Source organism: Cnephaeus nilssonii (genome assembly GCF_951640355.1).
Source record: "Cnephaeus nilssonii genome assembly, chromosome: 10".
Taxonomy (NCBI): Eukaryota; Metazoa; Chordata; class Mammalia; order Chiroptera; family Vespertilionidae; genus Cnephaeus; species Cnephaeus nilssonii.
The window spans coordinates 57934653-57960403 of NC_137081.1; the positions used below are offsets into that span (position 1 = coordinate 57934653).

Sequence of the window (25751 nt, forward strand, 5' to 3'; positions counted from 1 at the left end):
AGGTAAAAAGATGAAAAGTCGAGGGGAAGGTATCTCAGAGCGAGCCTTCAGTCTAAACAAGGAGGAGGTATAAAAGTGCATGACCTGATGATATGGTAATACAATGATTAGACCACAGAATGCACAGAGGTAGTACAGTTGGATATAAACCTGCAAAGACTAATTGTGAAAAGCCTTGGATCCCATGGGAGATAGTTTAGAACTTTTCCAATGGGGAGACAGTCAAGGGATATTTTAGTGCAGGGAAGTGATGATCAGAATTGTGTTTTGGAAAGACAGTTCTGGTGGAAAGATCAGACTGGGTGGGGACAGAGACCTGACAAATAGAAGCCAGCTAGGGGGCCAATGTAACTGTTCAAGTGAGAAATGACGGGAGTGAAGCAGGGCAATAAACTGAAAGGGGGTGTAAGGAGTGAGCAATGATAGAAACCAGAATGGATATGGAAAGCGAAGAAAGACAAACATGCCATTTCTAGCTTGAGTGACTAGATGGATGGTGAGGTTGTTAACTGACAGAGGAAATATCGAAGGATAATATTTGGAAACTTCTGAAATTAGCCTGGATTTTTAAAAAAATCATTATATATGTTCATTGGAGAAAATATTATGACATCCAAGTTAAATAAAAGTATGCCCAGGTTAACATTGGAATTAAGTAAACTTGGACATTTTCAATTCAAGCAAACATACCCTTCTTAGCTAAATCCACAGTCAAAACTCTACCTTCCACATGGTAACAGCTCACAAAGCTTCTTAAAATATACCTCTATGCTCTCATTTCTCTAATTATTTCCTATGAATACCCTGTATTTGTAAATCAGACCTTCCCAAGCTCTAGAATTTAAATAGCAGTACAAATATTTCATACTGTTCTCAAAGAACATGTATGTTTAGAGTTCATGTGCAGCACTCCAATTGTGCCACTAAAAATTACCAGAAAAGGACTGTGTGAATTCATGTGGATGCACAAAATAGAAGGAAAAGAAAGGCAACCTCTTCCCACAGTGTTATAATTTGGTTCTCATAAATTTTCTGGAAGAAGAAGGAATTGGAGCAGGCAGGTGTGAAGATGAGTCAGACTGCAGACATGGCAGTCACCTGGAGAGCTGGAATGGTTTGGGAGACATTTATAAAAGAGAGAAGACAAGCTTAAGGGAATGGATACTTTACCTTCAACATCATGACTCAGGTAGTTACGCACTTCGTTCAAAATGAAGTTGATGTCTTCTTCCGAAGGAATAGGATGGTGTGTAATATCGGTTGGAGTGTCGGTAGTGCCAGCTATAGTCATCTTTTGCCACGGTAAGAAGAAAATAACTCGCCCATCACTGGTCGCTGGGTCAAGAAGTCCCATGCTCTCTGGGCTGAGATAAAAGGAACATGTTTTTATTTTTGCAATTAGTAAAAATTTAATCTTAATCTACAACCTATTTCATTCATCACATCTTTATAAACAAACAAGAACAACATGAGCTGTTATTTTTACTGCCACCAAACTAACCTAAAAATTCCTTTAAAAGCAAAATTGGCTCAGGCTGTGTGTCGGTTCTTTGGAGCATCGTCCTATACACCAAAAGGTTGCAGGCTAAATTCCCATTCAGGGCACATACCTAGGTTGTGGGTTCAATCCTCAGTCAGTACATATATGGAGAGCAACCAATCAATGTCTCTCTCTCTCTCTCTCTCTCCCTCTCTCTCTCTCTCTCTCTCTCTCTCTCTCTCTCTCCCCCCTCCCCCTTTCTCTCTAAAAATCAATTAAAAAACATATCCTCTGGTGAGGATAAAAAATAAATTTAAATATTAAAAAAAAAAAAAACTTTGGTAACAAAAAGTAATGGAGCAAGTGTGATAACGATAATATTCCACAGCAGAACCAACCCTCCCCATCTCAAAAATGCAAGGTTAATTATGAAAGTGGACTTCAACTTACAATTGTTTGGGATTTTATATTCTTTGGACAATTCACATCAGATAATGTCAGCGAGATAAATGTCTATAATTTCTTTTATGATGGTCAATTAAAGATAGCTCTTCAACCTTTTTTAAAGTCTATGAGAAGTATTTTCCTGGGACATTTGACATTTGGCACATCTTTTAGTAGAAGGTCTCAGAAGCACATGAGAAAAGTGAAGGGTCAACTTTCTAGAAACTAAAACGTAATCAAAAAGTTCTTTACTTCTTTTTGCCTAGATGAACTTGTACCACTTCACCAAATATGAGATTTCTTACTTTATTTCATTTTACAGAAATCTCAAGGAGTACAGCCATAAGAAAGGGGCTCAGTTTTCTACTACTACTAAAATAATAATGTACTAGGATAAGGCCAAAAAGGAGAATGTGATGAAAACATTTACGCAGAGAGAAGGCACTAGTGCATTATGCTATGAAATCGAAGTTCAAGGATGCCTCTTCTGACAGATTACATAAAATCTTCCAAAATATTAATCAAGAATTTTCATTAATGTGTGCTTATATTCTAAAACCAAATTAGAAAACACAATGGAAATGATAGGCAACTATAAAAAAAAAATTAACAAAACCCCATCCAATAGTGTTATTAAGTCACTAGAAACTGTTGTTTGAATGTATCATTAACCATTCAAAGACATTTGGAGAAGTTGTTAAAGGAGTGGTAGGAATCTGAAAGTAGCATATTCAAATAGAACACTACAAATCTTCAGAAGGCTGTTTCTATTTGACTGAATTCTCAAAGCAAGCCAGGGTTAACAGTATTTACTGGGAGCTATTTTCAACTTCTATTAATGCAACTTCTGCAATAGGAAACACAATTCCATTTGGTTTAAATAAATTTTTAAGAAATCTCTCTTATACCCACAAACTTAAAAGGGCATACAGTCAACCTTTTATGTTTATCACTAGAGGCCTGGTACATGAAATTCATGCACAGGGGGGCAGAGGGGGTATCCCTCAGCCCAGCCTGCACCGTCTCCAATCTGGGACCCCTCGAGGGGTGTCCGACTGCCCGATTAGGCCCTATCCCAGTAGGATCGGGCCTAAACGGGCAGTCGGATATCCCTCTCACAATCCAGGACTGCTAGCTCCCAATTGCTCACCTGCCTGCTTTCCTGATTGCCCCTACCCGCTTCTGCCTGCCAGCCTGATCACCTCCTAACCACTCCCCTGCCAGCCTGATTGATCCCCTGCCAGCCCGATTGCCCCTAACTGCCCTCCCCTGCATGCCTGGTCACCCCCAACTGCCCTTCCCTGCAGGCTTGGTTCCCCCCCAACTGCCCTCCCTTGCCAACCCAGTCATCCCTAACTGCCCTCCCCTGCCAGCCTCATTGCCCCTAACTGTTTTCCCCTGCTGGTCTGGTCCCCCCACAACTGCCCTCTCTTGCAGGCCTGGTCCCTCTCAACTGCCCTCCCCTGCTGGCCATCTTGTGGCAGCCATCTTGTGTCCACATGGGGGCAGCCATCTTTGACCACATGGGGGCAGCCATCTTGTATGTTGGAATGACAGTCGATTTGCATATTGCTCTTTTATTAGAAAGGATAGAGGCCTGGTGCATGGGTGGGGGCTGGCTGGTTTGCCTGAAGGGTGTCCCGGATCAGGGTGGGGGTTCCCTTGGGGTGTGGGGCGGCCTGTGCGAGGGGCCTGTGATAGTTTTCAGGCCGGCCACACCTCCCAGCAACCCAAGCATAGGCTGGAAGCAGGTATCTGGGATTTATTTATCTTCTATAATTGAAACTTTGTAGCCTTGAGCGGAGGCCAGGGCAGGCCAGGGCGGTGGGAAGCTTAGCTTCCTCCATCGCCAGAGGCAACCCAAGCGTCTGCTGGCTCCAGCTCCGTGACCGCGGCCATTTTTGTTGGGATTTATTTATCTTGTATAATTGAAACTTTGTAGCCTTAAGCAGAGGCCAGGGCAGGTCAGAGTGGGGAAAGCTTGGCTTCCTCCATCGTCGGTGGCAACCCAAGCCTCCTGCTTGCTCTAGCTCCATGGCTTCCGCCATCTTGGTTGGGTTAATATGCATGCTCGCTCCTGATTGGCTGGTGGGTGTGGCTGGTGGGTGTAGTGGAGGTACAGTCAATTTGCATATTTCTCTTTTATTATATAGGATTCCCTTTAAAAATTTTTTTAGCCCTGATTGATTCACATATATAAAGATTAGACACTAACAACTCCTAAATAAAAAATAATATTGTTTTGCTCTGGTCAGTGTTGTTCAGTTGGTTAGCACATCATCCTGTACACTGAAAGGTTGTGGGTTCTATTCCCAGTCAGGACATACACCCAGGTTTTGGGTTTGAGGTCCATTCGGGGCACATGCAGGAGGCAACCGATCAATGTTTCTCACATGGATGTTTCTCTTTCTTTCTCTCTCTCTCTCTCTCTCTCTCTCTCTCTCTCTCACTTCCTCTTTCTGTTTCCCTCCCTTTCTCTTGCTTTCTCTAAAATCATTAAAAAAATGTCTTATGAAAAGGAAATCCACAGTCTGCTCAGCTAATGCACTTTCTTTATTTAAACCACAAGGAAGACTAATCTTTCTTTGCAAAACCCATCAGCCTCATGATATGCCTGCCATGTCTACACAGCCTTTGGAGAAAAGAAATCACTTTCTACAGCCTACTTGAAAGAAACAGGAGAGAGAGGGCCACAGTCCCCACTTAGCACATGCAAAAAGCATCACAGAAGTATGTCAGTCATTTAAACCTTCAACTAAGATTTCATCTTTACTCAGGGTTACTTAAAAAAAATATTTTCACTTTCATTTTTATATATCGAAAACTATAAGTATGGAGTATTTTCAGTCTCTATATGACTATATTTTTATCTTTATATTTATTATAAGATTCTCTTAAAATCTTAAAAGAAACTAGTTAAATATGTGTTTTGTAAGCATCTAATTTGATCCTGGGTTAATATGCCCTTACATTAAATCTGTCACTTTGGGATTGGAAAAGTGACAGATTTAATGTAAGGGCATATTAACTCATTCAAAGTTCAAGTTTTCAATTTTATAAGTAGTACTATATTGAAACAAGAAGATAAATTCCATATTCCAACAAATTATATGTTGGCATATCTTATATATGGTCATCTTATGGGCTAGATATCATGTAATACACCTATATAACTCAATAAACCTCATCAACTTCAGCATAAAATTATAATATACGGCAACCTAGACATGAAATGCTGTTAGAAAAGCATAACTACTGAATCCTTTAAAACCTTCCAATGCAATAAAAGCAGTTTAAAGGGTGAAGGTGATGGTTACCAACACACGTAACTGGAACCTGTAGAGAATCAACTGCTTAAGTGAAGACATATGTGTCAAACACAAAATTAACAAGCACAGAGGGAAGACAAAGCTATTAATGTCTGGTATAAAAATTTAAGAATCCATTTGGAAATAGCTTTCATCAGTTCTAAATTACCTAATTCATGCTCTCCCTTAGGGAAAAGTTTGTTTTCTTATAAAGAATTAATTCTTCACTGTTACCCTAAAGTTTGAAAATGGATATCAACTATGGTGATGGTATATACAACAGAGGGAGGCATGGGTCTTTTTCAATATGTATGATTCACTTGACATCAGGAGCAAAAAAGCTTCCTGCTAATTTGTGTGTGTGTATAGGATTAAATGTAATGAACAATTTTCTCATGCAGACCATTGCCTTCCTGAAGTACCTGTATTTAAACTGAAATCAATTTATTAATTACATAGCAATCAGTGGTAGAGCTAACAGTATGCAGACACTTATAGAAAAAAACTGACCTCTTGTCAGTGGTAAAAAAAAAAAATCTTTAGGCTATAAGGAGATGCATTTCAGCCATTTGGTGTATTGTTGCTGCTTTTGTAAGAGCATAGCAAAGCCACAACTCTGACGAAAATTCCAGATTTCTTCAGTAAACTAAAGAGTACCTTTAAAAAGAAATTATTTCTGTGTGTTGGGTTTTCTGGCATTAAAATAAATTTTAAAAAGCTGTTACCATGGCCCAAGAGAATTCCACATGTGGAATTGTTAGGGTCATGACAAGCTTAATAAATGCCATAAAGATACTCCGAAAACAACCCAACAAGATAGACTTACGCATAGTCCTTGCTCTCCATTCAGTAGCCTCCACGCAAGGAGTCAGTGGCTAATGAGCTCACTGCGTTTTCAAACTGAGCAGGTTCTAGTTGAAATGTTAGGTCTTCAGTTATGATCAGACCATGTATAGGACAGCCCCTGTGGTCTAACTCACCCCTGAGGACCTAGTGAAAGCCTTGAGCTATATAATTGCTGAGTGTGGTTGGTTGATGAACCCAGAGAGATGTTTCCATCTGAGATCTCTTCACCCCACCCAAGAGAATGACTTGATATGGAGAGCAAAACTTTCTTCTGGATTGCCAGTATCACAGCTGCTCAAGGTCAGTGCCTTTAAGAGGGAATAAACTCTTAATCCAAGTTGCATTCCCAAGCCAAGAGGCTCATCTGCAATAGAGCTGGAAGGGAACTGGGCAGTCAACCATGCCTCCAAGGTTTCCAGCAGGCTGTGTAGTACTTGCAGGTCAAAGTGCTAACTAAACATGGGGATATTTATTTCTCCCAAAGTAGAATGAAAATGATTTTTTTTTTTATCCTCACCTGAGGATATTTTTTCCATTGATTTTTAGAAAGAGTAGAAGAGAGGGAGGGGGGTGGAGGGAAGAGAGATGCGAGGCATCTCAATCGGTTACTTCCTGCACAACCAGGGATGGGGATCAAACCTACAACCCAGGTACGTGAACTTGACTGGGAATGGAGCCTGCGACCTCTCAGTATGTGAACTGACACTCTAACCAGCCAGGGCAATAGATATTTTTATTTCATCTCTATCCCTAACCATTTCTCTGTTTCTGATTATCTGTGTTATTATGATAAATTAGAAATGATATCTGATTTTTACTTGCTATAACATTTTTCAAAATATATTTCAGAAGTTGTAAACATAAAAATACCTGAGTGGTTCTTATTTTCAAATTCTTCATAAGTAAATTTGGATGTTTTATAAAATTAACTTTTTAATTAAAAAGTCCTTTATGAGCCCTAGCAGGTTTGGGTCAGTGGATAGAGCATCGGCCTGTGAACTGAAAGGTCCCAGGTTCGACTCCAGTCAAGGGCACATGCCCGGGTTGTGGGCTCGATCCCCAGTGGGGGACTTGCAGGAGGCAGCCGATCAATGATTCTCTCTCATTATGGATGTTTCTATCTCTCTCCCTCTTCCTTCCTCTCTGAAATCAATAAAAATATATATTTTTTTAAAGTCCTTTGTGAAAATATTTGCAAAATTAAATTTTAATTGTTTAATGAAAATGAAAATTCTGAAACACTAAGGCTTATTCTCTGAAGATGACTACACTAAAGAAAGTACAAAAAAGGATCGCAAATCATTACTGGTAACTCGTAGAAAGGAGTATTGCCATTAAAGCTAAGAAATTGTATTTTGTCTTCTGGATGAGTTCCTTTACTTATTTCTCCTCTTATTTTTTAGTTTATTTTTTAATTATAGTTGATATACAGTATTACATTAGTTTCTGGTGTACAACATAGAGATTAGACATATTTCTCCTCATCTGTTACTAAGAGAGGTGAGCTAAAAGACTAAATACAGACAATGTCTGTGCCCCTCATTCTCTGGCGACAATCACAGAGTTGGAATCCAGTACCTGTAATAACCAGGCATCACAATGTGGACCCCAGCACTCGGCTGGCAGATAGTTGCGGCGTCCTTATCATCCATTTGGCGCACGGCGTCTGTGAAAGGTCCCGTGGCATTGATAACACATTTGGCTCTCACATCAAATTCCTGTCCTGTGAAAGAAAGCAGCATCAATCACACACCCCATTTGTTTCTCTGCTCACGGGTGCTTTGGATTATTAATTCATCTATTAGCTCCACCTATGGCAAAGTATATTGTCTACCACACTAAGTGACATGAGCAGCCAGAGTTATTGAAAAGCCATACAAAAGGCTCACACCTGAGTAAATGTTCCAAAACGAAGTCCAAACTGAGGGCTGGGGGGAGAGCATGCGACTTTTTCATTTCAGCTCTCGGTTATTTTGCAAAATGCCCAGCATCCAAGTGCCAAATATGAAGAAAAGGAGATGAGTAAATAAGCTGCATTCTCTTTAAACCTCAAACGTGTAAGCAGTGTTGCTGTGAGACAATATATTCCACGTTGCTGGTTTTGTTTGAAGAAAGGGTGTAATTTTGAAAGGGTGCCTACATGGCCTTAGAATCAGGACAAGAATGAAAATCTACCCAAAGTGAAGTGATTGACTCTAACGTGTAAATGCACTGTTTATGTCATGTAAATGATACTCTGAAACTTGCACGTTTATTTTGTTTTATTAACATGTTTCTGCAAAGAAAACGAAATGCATTCATAGCTGTGGGGATTTTGTGGGCATTTATTATGATTGCATTTTATTATCATTACTATCATCATCATTATTCGGGGTAAATTGCCAGGTCCCACAAGGAAAAATTTTCACGTTAAACCAGTCACTGTTGACAATAAGGATATAATTAAGATGACTCCGAAATCTGCTTAAGTCAAAGAGAAGTGACAGAAAAATTATAATTCAGTCATTATACAGGCAAGGCAAGATGCTAAGAAGAGCTCCCTGCCAGAGCCTTGGCATACCTGTGAGCACGTCCTTGCACCGCGCGCCGCTCACGCGCTCTTTCCCTGTTGCGGGGTCTGTCTTCTTCAGCAAGCTCAGGACCTCCATGTAATTGGCTGTGGCAGCCCCGTACCTGGCAGCAGTGAGAGCAATGGCAAGGTTCATCCGTGCGTCGTTGTGTTGTCCTGCAGCAGGGAAAGAGGAGGGACAGGAGTCACCTCCAGCCACAGGCTGGTGGTACAGAAGTGTGTCACAACAGATATGTCACATCTGTCCCTGTCACCCAGGATATAAATGATGGCTGGTCAGCTCTAGAGGGCAGGATTTAAAAATACACAGTCATTCTTGGTCAGGCATTTACCTGCCACTTCAGCAAGCGCACTTTTGTGCCGCGGAAAGGGCGAAAAATTCCCTTTCCTGCAGAGCTCAGACCGATTATCTGAAAGTTAAGCAATAAGTAATTATTCTCTCAGTTTTGGGAACATATGTATATGTCAGACTTTTCCTAATACAGACAACCCTTATGCATGAAAGAGAAGCAATTCGAAACTTCAGAATATTTGACACCCCAACTGGTGTTGATTAACAATTTTTATGAGTATGTGCGCTATCTAATATTCAAAATCAAGAGCTTAATCTTCCATACAGAATCTCTCAGTATTCTATAAAATGATTTTTTTTTTCTGGGTCTGAATTTTGATCAGAGCTCCTTAACATGTAACTTTTTTTTTTAATCGCACACATAAAAGGTAAGAAATTAAGCAGGGCAAAATTTAATTACAGAACAATTCCTACCTGTATTGTTAAAGATTTATTGCTGAAAAAATCCTAGTTAAAGAAAACTAAGGGGGAGCGGAAGGGGGGAAAGATGATTAATCACTTTAAAATACTGGCATCACTAGAGACTTTTTCTATTTATTATTGCCAGTGGAGTTAACGCTGACCAGGAAGAATTACTCTACATTGCAGGGGCCAGCTTCTCTGTGCCCTGAATAATTAATTACCCAGGGCTAGATGTATTGAAGCAGGGTTCAAATTCCCACACACTGGGATCAGTTCTATCAAGATAATACTGATAAAGGGATGAATTTGTAATGAATATTGTTGTTGATTTATGTTGCCAGCATACCAAACATTTAGTATAAATGGTTTATGTAAAGTTTCTTCCTTGTGATTCAGTCTGTGCAGAGCCAGAAGCACAACACAGGTAATCTGTTCCAGCTAAAAGGGCAAAGTTATAAAGAGAGAATCGATGACTGAGATGCCGCCGCCCCTCCCCACAAACATCTTATTCTAAAGCCGCTGGACTAATACAATCTGCCAAGAACCTTTCCTTCAAAATGAAATCCTCTTATCAAGTGAAGAGCCCATATTAAACCTCAACATGCAGAATGAAAGTTATTTTATCAAAAAATTAGTAGAAGGAAAGTAGAAGAAAGAAAACAACAGCAGCCTTCGGACCTGAGATAGAAGTAGGAAGAAGGGTAGCATGTCTATCAATTTCAACTTAGCATGACCCCAAAGTTGCTATTAGAACAGTCAGTAGGTATATTTAATGTTTAAGAAATCAACTTTTATTACTGTAGGGCTCCTTACTTAAAATTGGAATATATTCCACAAAGTTAAATGCACACAGAGTCCAAAGCAACAAAATAAAAAATCCACTATAGCCCAGCCGGCATAGTTCAATGGTTGAGCATCAACCTAGGAACCAGGAGGTCACGGTTGGATTCCAGGTCAGGGCACAAGCACAGGCTGTGGACTCTATCCCCAGTGTGGGAGCCGATCAATCTCTCTCCCTCTTCCTTTCTCTCTGAAATCAATAAAATAAAATAATAACTATTTAAAAATTCTACTATAGATCTTCTCCTTAAAGAAATTATACATCTAAACTAAAGAGAGTACCCATCCCATCCAATCTTTCTAGTAGATTTATTCACATAACAATGAAACACATCACGGGCAATTCAAAAAGCCCAGGACCTGTGAGTGCAGTGGGAAACCCTCACCCATCCAGATGCGCCTTGATTTACACACATGGCAGGTCTCTGGAAAGCCATGTGTGACTCGGCTATTTTGAACCCTACATGAAGTCACTATTCAAAGGAACCAGACAGAAATCCCATTTATTAAATGACAGATGCTTTTGTTAAATGGTATCTCTATTACACAATCATCTAGTAATAAAACTCTAAGTTCTGAAAATACAAAATCTTTCTTTTAATGTCTTTGAAAATATAAAATCTCACTGGAGCAGTACTTGTATAGTTCATCAAGCTCTGTGGCTTCTATACTAAGAAATGCCTCCCTAATTAGCTTTCAAATCCAAAACTTTTTTTTAATCTTTATTATTGAAAGTATTACATATGTCCCCTTGTTTCCCCCATTGGGAGATTTTCTTTTCTAGTGGGCCTATCTGATCAGACAGCACGAGGTTTAAGTTCCCACTAAGTCCCAATACTTTTGAAGGTAAACAAGACCAAGCTCAGTTAAAGTGTGAGGGGGAAACAAGTTCCTTTGCTCCTTCTTTTCCACACCTGCCCTGATACCCAGCAGCACCTGCTTTGACTCGAATCAGGTACGTCACTTTTTTATGAAGGGCTTCATCTGCCACATTTCTACTCCCATTATTCTCACTACCTAGGACTATGAAATTATTTGCAAATCCCTGAGCATCTGTGTTATTTCACAACTTCTTGCCTTCACCCACACTCATTCTTCTGGCTGCAGTACCATGGTGGAAGCTCCAGGCAATTCCTATTCATCTCTCATGATCTGGTTCAAGCATCTCCCCATGAAGTCTCCCCTTCTCTGCATCCCTCCAAGGCAGTGTTGTTCATTCCTTCTTCTGCGTCACCATTATAGTGTGTACAAACCTTTTTTATTAGCTTTATGATACTACATTCATCCATATATCCATCAGCTTAAAAAACAATAAGCTTTGGCTATGAGTCAGACACTGTGACAAATGCAGGGAACAACCAATGGTGAGAGAGATACAGGTGTCTCCAGTCTCATACAACTTACATCCCATTGTAATTACTGTATGATTTGCCATGTTCCCTCATTCCAGTCATGGGAAGTCAGGAAACTTTACTTGTTCATCTTTCTTTTTTCTTGTTAGTACCAAGCACAGAACAGGTATCCAGTAAGTGTTAAGTATAGCCAAAATCCACAAATAAATAAGATTTATTTATAGCCTTAGATATATAGTCTTAATTATTTAACTTTTTCATAATTATATATAAATTTTATAAAACTTTCTCATCTACTAGTATACCGATTTACAGTCTTATCTCTAACTATGGAATGCTTTGTCTAGTGTTAAAGAACTTCAGACCTCAATGAGTTGGTTGCAAGAAGTTTTAAGGAGAGCAGGGAAACCCAGAAATGTGTAAAATCTGAACTTAAACCCAAAGTGGGATGAAAGGAGAAATGGTTATGTATGATTCCCTCAAGACTTATCCCACAAGTTTCTCCTTACTCTGCAGGGAAAGCAAATCCAGTTATTATAAGCTTCTAGAAATTGATGAATACGTTGAGTTTCCTCTGGGCCCGGGAGCTCACACCTCTACCCAGAAGTTCCCTTCTTTGCAGACATTCAGCTGAATTCATTTCCCTCCTTGGATTCAGGGTAGATCTCCTCCCCTACCCACATTAAAGTCAGCCTGTCCCCTGAGATACCCAGATGCTTGCAGTGTATGCTTCCTGGGATAAGTGGTATATCTTCACTCTTCTTAACTACATTCCTCCTAACCCCCATTCCTGACATTTTGCAAGGTATCTGCATGCCTCCTGTAATTTCATTTCTGGAGAAAAAAGTTTTTGACAAACAGTGCATGTCATTGGAATGTGCTACAACAATCTCACCTCCCCCACCCAATTGATCTGCTTATTAAGTTTGGATTTTCCAATCTGTTTCCTCAGAGCCAGGCAACATACTATTCACTAATCAGCGAATAGCTTTACATTGGCACTTACACAAGCGCCCAGACGGGGACTGTGAAAATCTGTTTCCTACTCCTCTCCTTTTGCACTTGAAATCTTACATATGTGCACATTCTGAACTTGCAGTGCTTCTGAGAGGAAGCACAGAAGAGGTGGAACTATAACTGTTTTCCCTTGTTTAGAAAAACAAAATGTTCAATCAACCCACTGAACAGAATGTAGGTCAGTGGTGGTAGAGTAGGATTTCTGCCTTCATCCTCAGTGGCCTCGCACACAGGTTAGTGCGAGATATTTTGGGTGGAAAATATTTTAGGATGTAATCATAGGATAGACCTCAAGTATAAATATTTTGGAGACATAGCAATATTGCTCTACTCAGAGGGTTTCAAAGTTTGGCAGCTAAGTTATCATGCAAAACAGTTGGAAAAAGAGAAGTAGTCATTGAATGTGTAAACGGTATGAAGAATGAGTAAATATGAAAATCCCTAGGTAACAAATTACCTGGCATTTTCCTGATCCTTTGGATCTAAAATTCTATAGTGTTGTGAAATTCTACATACAATCTTATTTTAATACAGCATACTTTAAAATGGGCATGTACATCCCCTAACAGGTTTGGCTCAATTTATAGAGCATCGGCCTGCGGACTCAAGGGTCCCAGGCATATGTACCTTGGTTGCGGGCACATACACAGTAGGGAGTGTGCAGGAGGCAGCTGATCCATGTTTCTCTCTCATCGATGTTTCTAACTCTCTATCCTTCTCCCTTCCTCTCTGTAAAAAATCAATAAAATATATTTTTTTTTAAAAAAATGGGCATATACAGTGCACAGAGCTATCAATACAGACCCAGGAATTCACACAGAAAGTCTAATTGTTAGAAAAAAATAGTCCTTGATTAAAATAACACCTGTCCAAAAAATTCATAAGCAATTAAAATTGCCACAAGAAATGTTGAGAACATTTCCTTCCATTTCCCTGTGCCCTGACACTACTTCGGGAAGGGGGAAAAGGATGTATGAAAGAAAGAATACTTCTCCAAAGATTCCATCCCATTTCCCACAAAACGCACAGGGCACGCTAGATTGTCTCAGACTGACGGTGTCACAGTGACCTCTCAGGCAACTTCTCCTTAGCAGACAGACAAAGACAATTCAAGGCTAATAACCTACCAAACTCAAGCTGATTTCATATAATCATTATATTTAAAGTTTCCCTGTCTAATGGGAAGAGTGCAGATAGAGGCAGAGTAAAAAGAAGTGTGTGTGCGTGTGTGTGTGTGTGTGTGTGTGTGTGTAAGGAGATGACTAAATTCTGGTTTAAATACATATGATGAATAAATGTAAAAAGGAAAACTCAAAATGAGAACCTCTATTTCAGAGTAAATTGTGACAACAATGCATTTCCGTAAGTAAATTATGGCTAGTGGCAGGGGTGCAGGAAACAGTTTAGCACCTCACAAGACATATCGGTGAGTGGCTCTGGACTTGGAATGACTGGGTCACATGTTTCGGTACTTCTCTGGGCTTCAGTGTCCTATAAAAGGAGAGGAGTTGGGTGGCCCCTCTGAAAATATACAATGAGGATATGGCTGATCTTCAATAGCTAGCTACTACTCTTTTCAATACTTCAATTTTTTCGTTTCTGGTTTCTCTGACTTTGCCCCAATATGTCTAAAAAGAGAATGAGCATTAATAAAGACCAAAAACAGGTGCTTTATAAAGTAAATCAGAAAAATAAAATCAGAAATCATGTTCTTACATTAGATACGGAGTTATAATGCAATCGTGATTTGATTGGCCTTTAGGGGCTATGTAGTATATTGCAAAAATTGTCCCAATTCTTCACCCCTCCTTGCAGACATGCCCTTTGCCACATGTCTTCACAGCATCTCCTCCCACTCTGACTCTGGACTCAGCCATGTGAAATTGTTTTGGTCAATGGAATGTCAGTGGATGTGAGGGAAAAAAGAAAAGGGAAGCTCTTCAAATGCTGTGAAAAGCACAGCCCCAGGCTGACCTGCTGGTACCAGTAGGACAATGAGAGGCATGTGGCAAGTTGCTGCAGTCATTCATTCCAGCCCAGGCCATCCTACACCAGCTAGCATACCTGAGTGCAAGTTGAGCCGAGAGCAGAAAAATCTCTGAGCCAACCCAAGACAAGATCAGAAGAACCCGACTGCTCCAGTGCATTAGCAGTAAATCCTAATTGTTTTTGTGCTACTGGGGACTAAGGGTTGTTTGTTGTGTGGGATTGTGGCAATAGGTAACTTATACAAGCAATGTAACCAATTTTCTTATATAGTCCCAATTGAACAATGGGTTATATCTTCAAAACTGCATTATAAGATGGCTATTTAGAACACAATCCAGCCCTAGCCGGTTTTGCTCGGTAGTTAGAGGGTTGGCCCTCATACCGAAGGGTTGTGGGTTCAATTCCCACACCTCAGTTGCAGGCTCAATTCCCAGCCCCAGTCTCGCACTGTTTCTCTCTCTGTGTCTCTCCCCTCCCTTCCACTCTCTCTCTCTTAAAAAAAAAAAAGAAGGGAAAAAAATATATATCCTCAGGTGAGGATTAATAACCAAAAAAAAAAAAAAAAAGACACAATTCATTTTCCTGTAAAAATGCTATAACTAAATTGTGGTGAGTTGATTAGTTTGTGCCACAAGAGCTATTCAGTGCATATGGTATCTGAATAAGGGAATTGGTCATTATTCCAAAGCTTCAATGCCCACCACTCCCTCTCACTGACCCTCAGTCTCCAGGCTGACCCCAGTGCCCATCCTCAAACACAACTCTGCGCTTTCACACCTCTGGCTTGTTGCTCGTGTTGTCCCTCCTCCATGAAACATCTTGCCCTACCTCTACACTACTCAACTTTTCATCTTTCCTTCACCAAACCTCCCTGGCTCCTATCAGTCACAAGAGCCTTCTCTCCTCTGTGCTTCCATGGCACTTTATAAGCACATTTATTACAGCACAAACTATTTTCTAAACATTTGCATTGAACACTCATTAATTGAGCAAACATGTACTCAATGCTTTTAATGTATCAGGGATTATCCTAGGAACCGGGTTTACAACAGACACACAAATAGTCATTGCAGACCTAGGGAGCTTTGATGTTCCTAAAAGAACAGAGAGCATCTTATTAATTTTGTTTTCACAGCACCTACCATAGCATTTGCTACCTAGTAGATATTCAAATATTTGTTGAACAAATGAATGAATGAGTTAATGGACATGAATATGGAACATAATCACTGGTCAAATAAAGGAAATGTGCTCAAGGCTCAGAGATTCTAGGAACAGTCCCCAACCCCTCAGTCCTACCCCCACTAAAGGCTGTGTTCTCCACTAAATCAAGGGGCTATTGTCTGTCTACCTAGCTACCCAGACAATGGAAGCAGCATGTCTCCTATCACAAAATCTCTGGTGAAAACAGAAGCAAAAAGAGAAGGCCAGTGATAAAGTTAAGGCAAGCGTGTGGTGTATGATTAGGACAGCAAGTGGCAGATCCCTTTAACAAATATTGACCTCGTACATATTGTGAGCCAGGCATGATGCTAGGCACTAGAGATCCACCAAGGAGGGAGAATAGGACTACCCTCGTCTCTGCTCTACGGAACCACATGGGGAAGACAGATAAAAATCAACCAAAATAAAGTAATAAGATTATTAAAAATTGCAATAATGGTAGTAAAGGGGAAAATAGGTGGCAGGGGGAGTAACTCCCTGGGTCGGGCTATATTTTAGACAAGGCTGTTAGGGAAAGTGGTCAAGATGAGCAAGAAGTAGAGAAAATGCAAAGAAGGTAAGTCCTAACAGCAAGACCACCTTCTATAAACTGTAATCACTGCTAATTTTCAATTATATCCAAAGCTTATACGAAGCATAAACTACCAGAAATGCAACTATGGTATTAACACAACTCCATTTGATTAAAAAGTGCTGGGAAAGTGATTTTTTTTACTCATACTTTAAAGTACTCACATATATTTTAAATATACTTATCAGGAATTAAATTTTAAAATCTTCCTGGGTTAATGTACACTTTTCCAGGAAATGTCTTCTAGAATAGACTGGTAAAACTCAAAACAAAAGCATAATACTCAAAGTTTATGAATTGGAGTAATTTGCTGTCACTTATCCAGACTACAGTTCTCAGGAAGGGGCACGTGTTAGCACTAAGCATGTAATCATTTTTATTATTAAATACAAAGGTACAATTAACTACAGGTACAGGATGTGACCTGCATCATAATTCTGCCCGGCCTTTCTCTTTGCAATATCCTTTTCATTATCCTGGGCCTTTTGTTCCTTCATGCTTCTTTTGTTTCTCCCTAAGTTCTCGGATAAGCTATTTACAATCTAAATAATTAGCAATCAGCGTGGATCTGTGGTCTTTGGCCCCATATAAACGAAACATTGTGAAGTGCCTTAACGTGACATATTTAAGCACATAAAGCTTCTATTCCCTCACGACTTTCCTTTCTTGAAAAAGTTTTAAATGAATCTAATAAAGAGTAAGTTTTCTACTTTTCAGATACTTAGAAATCTAGCTAGAGCTGAACAAATATAACCACGTGTAAACTGCACACAACAGAATTGTTTGGGTTTTCATCAGCTATATCTGTGCAAAAATGTTCTATGTCAGTTTACAATGAAGACCCCCTCGTGTCCGATGACTACCCAGGACAATTCATTCTCTCTCTAGCGCAAACCAGAAGTAGGCTTTTATACTTTTAAGAAAAATGGGAAGGGAGCAATGTGACAAAAGCAATTAACTGAAATGAGGTGAAAAGTCAGAAAGCATGACCTACTAGAGGGACTCTTGCAGACTATTCAACCATGTGGCCTGAAGCCACAGGTCATTTGCCTTGGTTGTTTGTGAAATGCACAAAAGTCACTGATAAGCCATCTTAGAATGTCTGGCTTTGAGGGCAAAGGTCTCGCTTTACTGAAAACTGCAGTCTGGAACACAAGGCCTCTTAATCCAAGGTGTTCTGCAAATGCTTGAAATTTGTTTCTTTTACAAATATTTATTAAACAGGCTGGCTCAGCTGCTCCAGGACTCTGAGCTACAAGAGCAAGATTATAGTCTAACTTGGAAAAGTCTCGAGTTCCAAAAAGTCTCTCCACTGCCTAGCACACGTCCTTTCTCTTTCCTCCACAGTTTTCCTAAAATATCACCAAACACAGTGCTCCAGCTATCTCTCTGTTTCCCTCATGTTATAGGAAGATTTGCAAGCTTCTTTCAAAGGACTGTGTGCATAAGTGCAAGTCCCATCCTCAGCACCTGGGAAACCTCACACTAGTTGCTTCATCTAAGATTCTCATTCATCTCTACAAGGGGGGAAAGTAATGGGATTGACCAAGGGTTAACATGAGGAATAAGGAGACAGGCAATGTATGTTACAACATAACAAATATTAACTATCATTATTAAAATATTTAAAAAATTTACTAGAAAGTCAAGACCACTTTACACCGTAATTAACAGATATGGTTGCCTAAAATATTTTTTAAATGTAGCAAACTTTCCCCGGAAATGTGCCACAGCAGTCTCTCATCTCTGCACTTCAGGAAAACTGCTTGCTCTTTTTGTTTCTTTTTCTCTTTCTTCACTTTTCACTGCTGACAAGCAAGGTATTCTTTAGCGTGCATCACAAAGGATAGGAAGACCGGAGAACGCTTTTCCATCCAGAGGAAAACAGTGTTGACAGGATAACAGAGTGTTTCAAAATGTTAGCATCACCAAATCTTAATCTAGGGCAGTGGTCGGCAAACTCATTAGTCAACATAGAGGCAAACCGAGCCGCATGTGTCTCCCGAGCCGCATGTGTCTCGCGAGCCACAGTTTGCCGACCACTGATCTAGGGGACTTCATTTCTCTTTCAGTTTTTACAAAGGAAATCAACACTTGCTAAAAATTAGGAAAAGTCAAAAGACTCACATTCTAATGCTTCAAACAGTCATTAACTGGATGTGTTTTTGTAATAGATAACTGTCTGGGTTTTGTTTGTTTGGTGTTGCTTCCCAGCATCTGACCCCCCCTTCTCTCTCTCATGCAAGCCTTGAAGGCTGGCAGTCTGCCCCACCCGCAGGAGAAAGAAGGCGCACGGAAAAACTCAGGCCTCTAACCTGGCACCAGCAATTGGATGCTCTCAATACAGACATCAATCTAGAGATAGTGACCCAGAGCATGGGACGCAGGAATCCAATCTGATGGTGGAGGCAGAGCAGCAGCAGCAACAGAAATGTCAGCAGTGGTGGCACAACAAGCCTCGATGTACGGCCATGAGCACTAAAGTCTCCAATGAAGTTCCATTTCTGGAACAGGATTTTGCCTGTGGCTTTAGTTGCTGCAAAACATTTTTGGTCCTTTATTTTTCAATTGTCTTCAGCGTTCCCTATTTCTGCCTGTTGTTCAATGTCCTCTTAAAAGACACTTTTCTCCTTACATGAGCCAGATTTTTTAAAATATATTTCTTTATTGGTTTCAGAGAGGAAGGGAGAAGGAAAGAGAGCTAGAAACATCAATGATGAGAGAAAAGAATCATTGATTGGCTGCCTCCTGCACGCCCCCTACTGGGGATCGATCCCGCAACCTAGGCTATCCACTGAGCCAAGCCGGCCAGGGCCAGCCAGATTTATTTTTTTGCCTAAGTCGGAAAATCTGGGCAAGTCCGACCTCTGTGCCTCAGTTTCCTCCTTGCTTGAGCCACCGAGTGGAACTTTATCATCACGCAGGATCCTTCGGGCTCTCCCAGTTTTATAAGTTGCAATCACAAAATTTCAAATAAACCAACTGAAAACTTAAGAATCTACTTCAAAGTAAATGAAGCCTTTCTGAAAGTAACACACCTTGCATAAAGGACTGGCAAAAGTGAGTCCTTTCACTTACAAAGGACCCCCTTCCCGTCTTCCTCTCCTCATTTGTGTGTGAGTGCATGCACACAACTTTTTACAAACCTGCTGGAATGGCTCAGCCTGCCCCAGGGGTGATTCCGAGTGTGAGCTACATAATAAATACACGGAAGCGTGTGCTCAGGACCAGCCGGGGAATCCTAAGTGGGAGCAGCCTTCGGAGAACCTTTATCAGTTGCAGGGCCAGTCCTGTCTGTATCTTATCAAATCTCTCTCCCTAATCACAGAAAGATTCCACGCCTTATCAAACTGTTATCGAATCAGCCTGACCAGAGTGCGATGTCCTGATTGTCTGAAAAAAATGTGCACTATCACACTGACATGAACATCTGGCTAAGTCGCCGCAGCCCAGGGAGAGCACTGGGCCTGGAGACTCGGCATACCTGAGATGGGGACGCAGCTGCCACAGGCTGACACGTGCTTTACCCTTCAGAGTCTGCTCTTCATCTGCACAGGAGGGTTTACGCCAACTCCTCGGCCAATCTTCTAGAGAGCCACTGAACTAATCCAAGTAGAGCATATGGGGAAGCACTAGTAAACTGGAACCATTGTAAGAATGAAGCTATTCTTGCCCGACTGGCGTGGCTCAATGGTTGAGGCATTAGCCTATGAACCAGATCACACTTTGATTCCCAGGCAGGGCACATGCCCGGGGTTGCGGGTTCGATCCCCAGTGTGGGGTGTGCAGGAGGCAGCCAATCAGTGATTCCGTCTCATCATTGATGTTTCTATCTCTCTGTCCTTCCTCTCTGAAATCAATAAAAATATTTTTTTAAAGAATGAAGCTATTATGGTTCATGAAGATTTCCTTCTATTAATTTACCTTCCCTCTTCCTTTGAGACGGTCTTTAATCTGTTATCCAAGTCATTAACATTTCTCAGTTATCAGAATAATCTCTGAGCCATCCAGATTCAATGTTTACTACAAAACATTTTGGGGGGCTTGAAACTCTAAAAAGAGGCAGAAAAGTAAGAATTTAATTCTTTTTCAATGCAAAACAAACCTTCAGGCTCACTTCACAAATATATTTCTAACTGATATTGTTTGAAGCTACAATAACATCCAATTGCTTCTGCTCAAATTTGCTATTTACTAAGCAGAATCCTGATCATAATTTGGTGATTCAAATATGTTTGCCCTAACGGAATTTTTAAACAGCCATCGTGAGTCAACTAATCTACATGATGCTTTGTTTTTCATAAAAATTAATAAATCATTTGCAGATGACATGATACTCTATATAGAGAACCCTAAAGATTCCACCAAAAACTACTAGAACTGATAAATGAACAGCAAAGTAGCAGGATACAAAATGAATATCCAGAAATTGTTGCATTTTTTTAAAACTATATATTTATTGATTTCAGAGAGAAGAAGGGAGAAAGAGAGATAGAAACATCAAATGTGAGAGAGAATCACTGATTGGCTGCCTCCTGCATGCCCTTACTAGGGACTGAGCCCACAACCCGGGGCACGTGCCCTGACCAAGAATCAAACGGTGACCTCCTGGTTCATAGGTCAACACTCAACCACTGAGCCACAACCAGCCAGGCTGCTTAAGATTTTTATATATGCATATAGATCTCCTAAGAGTGTAAGTTTCCCTCTGGGCAGAGATTGTGATGGCACATGTTAAGTTATTATCTGAATAATTTTTAGTTCTAAGAGTTTTGGAGCCTAAAACATGGCATACATATAAACATAATACAATGGACTTTTATTGAGTTATTGCTATGTGAATAAAAGACCCAGACTATAACAGTCTATTTGCCTTAAAAAGAGAGCAAAATTATAATATGTTACTCCATTAAAATATAACTTTAAATACAGCATATTAATCTTCAGCTTAACACACGTCTCCAACTTCCGAGGAGCACTGCACAAATACGCTTTTGTAAAACAACCTCACAGCACTTTGATGTGACCGTATGTTCATTAAAAGGAAGTATTACTACTTACATACATAAGGTACATAATGAATTCAGTATGTGTCTAGAGTTGGCTAATGCCATTAAAGCACATGCCAAAAGCACAGACTATAAATCAAAATGCGATTTGTCAAAGTAAGATCTTAATATGATACAGGTTAGAAATAAATAAATAAACCAATAACGTTCTGAGATGGGATTAGTGAGTAGAGAGCTAAGCCCAAACTGAGACCAGGTTGCAACTGACATCCCTTTGTTCTATCTATAGCTTTGGCTACTCCTCTCTCTCCTGCACCTGGATAAGTACAAAATTAGCATGCACCAGGCATCCTTCACTCCCCCAAGGATTTATATCTCTAATGCCATTTTAAAGACTGATATTCTTTCCAAAATGTTGACATAAACCAGTTGGGCAATTACAGATTTTTTTAAAGCCCACATTACTAAAGTTTTTAAAAATCTAGATTATTCCTTTTTTTAAAAAGTGTGGAAAACACTTCACATTAATTTATTAATCCACTTCCAAATTGAGGAAGACTTAACAAGGACTAGAAAGAGCAGACAGAAAACTAAAAAGGCTAAGCTAACTATCACAGAATAAGAAAATCTAGTCAGTGGACACTGGAGTTGTCCAGGAAACGTAAGCAACGAGAGGATACTGCTCCACGTCATGCCTTCTTTTTCCTGTGCCGTTACCTCTCTCTCGGCCTGGGCTCTTTCAAATTAGCATTAAATCTCATCCAAAACACCTCCTACTAATCACCTAAATATGTTCCCTAGGTTCTGAGTTCCCTGCATTAAATGCTGTTTTCATTCACTGGATGCCCACTGCCCGCAGAGTTCAAAATAAACCCTTTATTGTGTGGCATGGCTGTCCCTCCATAATCCAGGTCCTGTTTGCTACTCCCACCTCTCCACCCCCCTCTGCTCAAGATCTATCTACAACTGCTTCTACTTCCATGTGCCTGCTTGCCTCTGGCCACAATGTTCCTTTCCACATTCTCTCCAATGACTTCACCTGGCTGTACTATTCATTCTTACAATTCAGCAAAGTGTTCCATACCTAGGAAGCTTTTCTAGGTGTGTGCCTCTCATAGAACTCCCACCGTTACTGAAAGTCATTGGTCTGCTTTAAGACTCAAATAACTTTCTGAGGAAAGGTATCACATTATGTTAGTCTGTGCATCTCCAAGACAGATCACATGAACTATATGCACGGTGCTAGTATATGGTTACTGAAGAGATAAATAAATAAAGAAAATTGCTAGTTATATTTTTTAAAAAACTAAGAATACTATCCCATCTAGAAAGATATGAAACTATAAATTATTTCATCTTGCTATGCAAAGTGTTGCTTCCCTTATAATCATTCCAAACTTCCCAAGACTAATACATAAAGGTCAATCTTGAAGAAGAATTAATACAGAGACATAGAAAAATAAACCCTTAGAAAATATAAACATTCATATTTAGAGTCTACACAACTGAAGCAATATATAACCTATGCCTAGACCCCTAGTAGGCACACTTCAATGCAGAAGTAATGCATGTCAACGTTTAGTCAACTTCCTCCCAAGAATCATACAACAGGAAGTTCAGCAGTGTTTACATCCTGGGACTTTTCACTAGCTTTGGGAGGGTAGATTTAACAAAACCAACTCCGGGCTTAAGATCCAAACCTGAGTTCCTACTGACAGAATCAGCCTCTTTAATGGACTTTAAAAGGCTGGAAGGTGAAACACAGGCCGGGAGAGAAGCCCTGTAGTTTGGGGAGCAGCAACTTCATCAGCAAAAATATGAAACGAAAATGCAATTCCTTCTTTCAAACCATTCTCCAACCTTCCTTCAGATCTCACAGCTCCAGAGCTGATGGGGGAAAATAAGACTGCTCAGCCTTTCCTTACTTCCTTTTCAGAGATTAAGCCAATCTATGCACACAGAGACCATCAGGATCGAGCCAAGAATGCTGCAATGGCCCAGAATTTTCTGGAGGTCTCCTACTTATCTGGACAGATCAAAACTGAAAGCAATGAGAGTGGCTGCCACCTACTCAACACTCCATGTTCAGTGGCTGCTGCTTCTTCAACCCTGGGAAACACTCCTTCCAGTAGAGGTAGAGGATCCATTTAAAGATTAGAGGTGGCAATCCCCGCCCCCCATACAACCCCCCCCCCCCCCCCACACACACACACACACACCCCTAGGCTGACTGTAGGTGGCCCACGCTGAAGGAGCTGCTCTAGCACACAGACTCCAAACTGACACAAGATGCTACAGCTCCTTCCCATCGTGAGTATGGAAAACTTTATGGCAACGTGCTTTAATGTGGTCTGTCCAATACTAGAAAAGGCATGATTTGTATATCAAATACTGGTGGTAAAGTGGAAATCAGAGATTGTTTTCCCCAAGCTGTCTCTTACTCACTAGCCTTCTAATTCCTATTATTTTGTTGGTTATGCTCAACTAGTAACTGCTGTTGCAGCCAGCAGAATAATTTTAATAAGAGAGTTGATAGGGTCAGGCCCTCTGGTGTCTCTAGAATTTCAAGTTCAGTATCTGTGGAAAATGGCTAAAATGCCAAAATTCGAAGATAATTAAGAAAGGAAAATAGTCTGCAGTTTGTAGCTCAAATAAGACATGAAATGAGGGAAGGGTACTTATTCCAAATCTGATCTAGAGGAGCACAGAGGCGGGGGTTGGGGGGGATGGGGAGTTCGGTCATAGACAACCACCCAGCACACAGAGGCCCTCAATAACACTTAGAGGCAGTCAAGGGCTTGCAGAATAGAGATACTTACTAATAATAACCAATAGGGGAGAAGCCAAGTTTCAGACAAATTTTGTCTACATTCAAATGTATGGGGTGAGTTAATTCTATTCACATTTGAGGTGGGGTGCGGAAAAGAGATGGTTAGATGTAGCAAATTTTAAAAATTAATCTTTAGTGGATGAGGTATTTAATTGCTTCTAGGTATTTATATACTTCAAATATTATTTAAAATTGTATGTTTGTTTCATTATGTTTATGTTAATCATGTTTATGCTTACCTTCTTTTAAATAGGATTTTTTGCTACTTAAATAAAAAATACATATACTTGAATGGAGAAATACGTTTTTCTCTCTAGTCATACTTTGCACTCGCTTGCTTTTTTCTCGATTCCTTTATTATACTCGGGACTTAATTTTTTAAATACCCCAGATTTTACAAAGCCTGGCAGTAGAATAAAAAACTGGAGTTTCTTTTCATACAAACTTATTTATTTGGATTTTTTTATATTTCAAATTATTGATACATTCAATAACCGTCACACTCGACATCCGAGTGCAAAAGGTTAAGGATCATAAAGACACCAGTTTTACCCGAAAGTGTGAAAAAGAAATATACAAGTAATAGAGGAAAAATGTAAAAATACATATTAATCTTACTTTACACAATACTTTTTTCTTGTTACTAGCATGTACTGTTCTGTGTGTGTGTGTGTTTAATGCTGCTTGAAGAGACAACTACTAAAAAAGAAAATCTGAATTTATTTCATTCCCTTAAGGGGTGATAGTGAATTTATCCAATTTGTAAATCTTGATCATGTAAATAATGATCATGTATTTGTACCCCTTCTTCTACCAAAACAGCTTGAGGTAGCTATTGAGGTACAAGGCGTTGCACAGAGAAAATTATCGAGAGAGAAAGAGAAGCCTTGGGAGCCTCATCTCAGCTCGATTTCAGCCAGACTTTGTCCTCTGTGAAGGGAAGTGAAACAGTGCATTCACTGTTGCAGCCATCAGGTTAAAGTTAGAAGGATCTAAAACTCCTGGTAAATACGGAGCTTCTGGTTTACTGAGAGGCTTTGGTGCTACCTATCCCTAGTTAATTCAGGGTTATGTATTAATCATTACTGACATAAAGTACAAGTTATTTGATTTTGTTCTTAATCTGATAGTTGTTCATCTAATTCTTGAGTGTGTGTTTTTTATCATGTTCTGCTCAAAAGACTTATTCTTCCTAATAGGTAGCAAATTACAGATTGGTAACAGTTTTTCCAGAATGCAAGAATACCTATTTGGTTTTAGATAGTAAAGGAGCAGCAGCTATATAAGTTGTGTGGGAAGTCAGTTATGATGTGTGTGTTTTTAATAGGCAGAACTGAGGGGTTTTTTTTTTAAAGCAGGTGTTGTGTGGTTCACGTTTTCTGTGGGCAGATATGATGGTCTAAGCAGTGCTTTATTAATATGAAGTGTGATATGAGTAAGTATTAATAGTAATAATGAAACCAGTTTGAAATTCACAATCTAAAATAGTGGCCCATTTGGTTCCAGAGAATAGAATCT

At 39.9% G+C, this 25751-nt stretch overlaps 1 protein-coding gene across 2 annotated transcripts in view; it reads right to left on the reverse strand.

The window, feature by feature from the left end:
- GPD2 (glycerol-3-phosphate dehydrogenase 2) overlaps positions 1 to 25751 on the reverse strand; it is a 143869-nt gene that overhangs the window by 26325 nt on the left and 91793 nt on the right. For both annotated transcript variants that reach the window (XM_079782932.1, XM_079782931.1), the window contains exons 7-9: positions 8639 to 8803; positions 7657 to 7801; positions 1171 to 1364 (exon numbers count right to left, since the gene is read on the reverse strand). In XM_079782932.1, the coding sequence (XP_079639058.1) occupies positions 1171 to 1364; positions 7657 to 7801; positions 8639 to 8803 (504 nt within the window). The remainder of the gene's footprint in view (positions 1 to 1170; positions 1365 to 7656; positions 7802 to 8638; positions 8804 to 25751) is intronic.